At 43.2% G+C, this 2,234-nt stretch overlaps 1 protein-coding gene across 1 annotated transcript; it reads right to left on the bottom strand.

The window, feature by feature from the left end:
* Window positions 1-350: 350 nt before the first annotated feature.
* Window positions 351-1,733, bottom strand: LOC132534672 (tripartite motif-containing protein 60-like). Its single transcript, XM_060179138.1, has 2 exons — window positions 704-1,733; window positions 351-544 (listed from the first exon to the last, which is right to left on the bottom strand). Exons 1-2 carry the CDS (start codon window positions 1,731-1,733, stop codon window positions 351-353), a joined length of 1,224 nt encoding a protein of 407 aa, XP_060035121.1.
* Between the last annotated feature and the right edge of the window lie 501 nt (window positions 1,734-2,234).

Raw genomic sequence — 2,234 nt, 5'->3', positions numbered from 1 at the left:
CTGTCTCTATCCTTTTCTATCCCTCCCTCTTCTTTCCATTTTTTCTCTCTCTAGCCAATAACAAATACATAAAATAAAATTGTTTATCACAGAGATTCAGAGCTGTGCTTTTTATGTGAGTTACTCGGTATTGAAATGACAACTACACTCTCAGTAGCCTTGCAATTTACCACTGTGCCCTTCCCAGAGTACTATAATGATATTTTGTAATCCTTTGGATTAAAAGGGTAGAGAAAAGCACAATCCCTAAAAATACTCAAAAGTAAGACACAGAACCAGACTTGTTATCAACAATTTATTAACATTTCAGGAAGAAAGTAAGAAATCACAGCCACAAGCATCACCATCTTCTAAGACACACAGTAGTCACCAGTGAGGATACTTAATGTCAACGGACATGACAAACATATAGTAGAGAAATATGGCATCAGCTTTTCTGGGAGTAGATTTGTGAATCTATACAAACATGACTTGCTGTCTAAATTGAAAAACGACAACTGTCTTAACTCACAGTCCAGAAAAACACCAATGTGCAGAAAAACATCTGGGGAACAAAAACAGCAAGTTGTGATGGGCTGAAAAAATCGCCAGCAGCTATTACCTGTAAAGAGGTCAGACAGAACATTTCTGGAGAAGGACTCCTTACACACACCTAGGGCCCATCTGTCTTTGCCTCTGATTTCTACCCTCCAGAAATGCTTGCCTGAATCAAAGCCCTCACAACTGAGCACAGCTGGGTGAGAAGTAAATGTCAAGGGGCCTGCTAGGCAGAAGGGAGGAATTCTCCCAAAAGCCACGCTCTTTCTGTCTGAGGAGATGATGAGAGTTGGGTAGGCAGTTTCAAGATCTAGATTCAAATCCACCTGAAATGTATTGAATATTTTGCTCAGGCCAAAGTAATTTGGAGGAATAGAGCAACTCACTTTCCCTGCTGCCTGTGAAGAGACTGCTGGGGGTCGCAGGTGTTCATTGTTGGTGTGAGTGCCCCCAAAGTTTTTTAGAAAATCCTGCTCTGACTGCGAACTCTGCTCTGTTGCTTGATGGAGCAGATTTCGCAGTGTGGACAAATGCTCTGAAAGTTGACTTTTGTTTTCCCTCAGTTTTCTTTCCAAAGCCTTCTGTTGCATGGACAGAGTGGGAGAAATTGTCAGTGTTTTCCTTTCTGCTGATGCTTCAACTTCCAGCTGTAAGGCTCTCCTCCAGTTCTCCAGGTCTGTCCTCACATCAACGGATTTTGCAAGTAGTGCTTGGTGCCCCATCTTTGCATCATCAACCTGTTTCTTCAGAAGGTCTGTGGAGCTTTGGAGCTTCTTCCTCTCAGGAGCAGCAGCATGTCCAGCAGGCTTCAGGGTGTGATGCTGGTGCTCAGAGATGCTACACTGGTCACACAGCAGATTCAGGTCCTCCTCACAGAACAGGACCAGCTCTTGGTTGTGTTTCTCACACAGGATCATCTCTTCCTCCCTTTTCCTCTTATACTTCCTAGGGGGAAGGCGCCTGACAATATCAATGATTTGACATAGCATATTGTTCCTCTTTAAATGCCTGTCAGGGCAGGTATGGAGGCACAGTGGACAGGTAGAGACATCCTGGAGCCCTTCCCAGTGCTGCTGAATGCAGGCTTCACAAAAGTTGTGCCCACAGTCCAGGGTGACAGGGTCTGTCAGGTATCCCAGACAGACAGGGCAGCTGATCTCTGCTTGGATTTTTGCCTGGAAAGCTGCTAAGTCCATTGTGCAGGGAGAAGTCTCTCAGAGGCACAGCTGTCAGACTATCCTGTTTGTTTCCTCCAGATGCTGGGAGAACTGGAAGCTACCCTTTATACTGACTCTTTACTTAGAGCTTGAGTCGTCCTAGTGTTCCAGAATTTTTGGATGCTACTCACAAAATGTCTAAGAGCCACTGGTCAATGATTCTGGGTTCCTTCCAGTCAGGAAATGACTATAATCTGAAAACAGAATGGAAATTAATGTCAGGCAGTGATTCCTTGGGGATCAACCTTCCAGATATCTGTTTCAACATAAAATTACAGGGGAAACATAGTTCCTGTCAGAGTAATGAAGGACATTTATTTATCTCACAAAGAATTATATATATTTTTTTACTAATGTATTTATTAAGTCAAACACGATCGAGCAAATAGGATAGGAAGAACCTCCTATCAAAGATGGGCCTAAAAGTGATTATGATCTGTCTGTATTAAAGTAACCTCTAGCCATAAGTCATCACTGTGC

Source organism: Erinaceus europaeus, chromosome 19, assembly GCF_950295315.1.
Source record: "Erinaceus europaeus chromosome 19, mEriEur2.1, whole genome shotgun sequence".
In the NCBI taxonomy this organism is placed as follows: domain Eukaryota; kingdom Metazoa; phylum Chordata; class Mammalia; order Eulipotyphla; family Erinaceidae; genus Erinaceus; species Erinaceus europaeus.
This window is presented reverse-complemented; position numbering and strand designations above follow the sequence as displayed.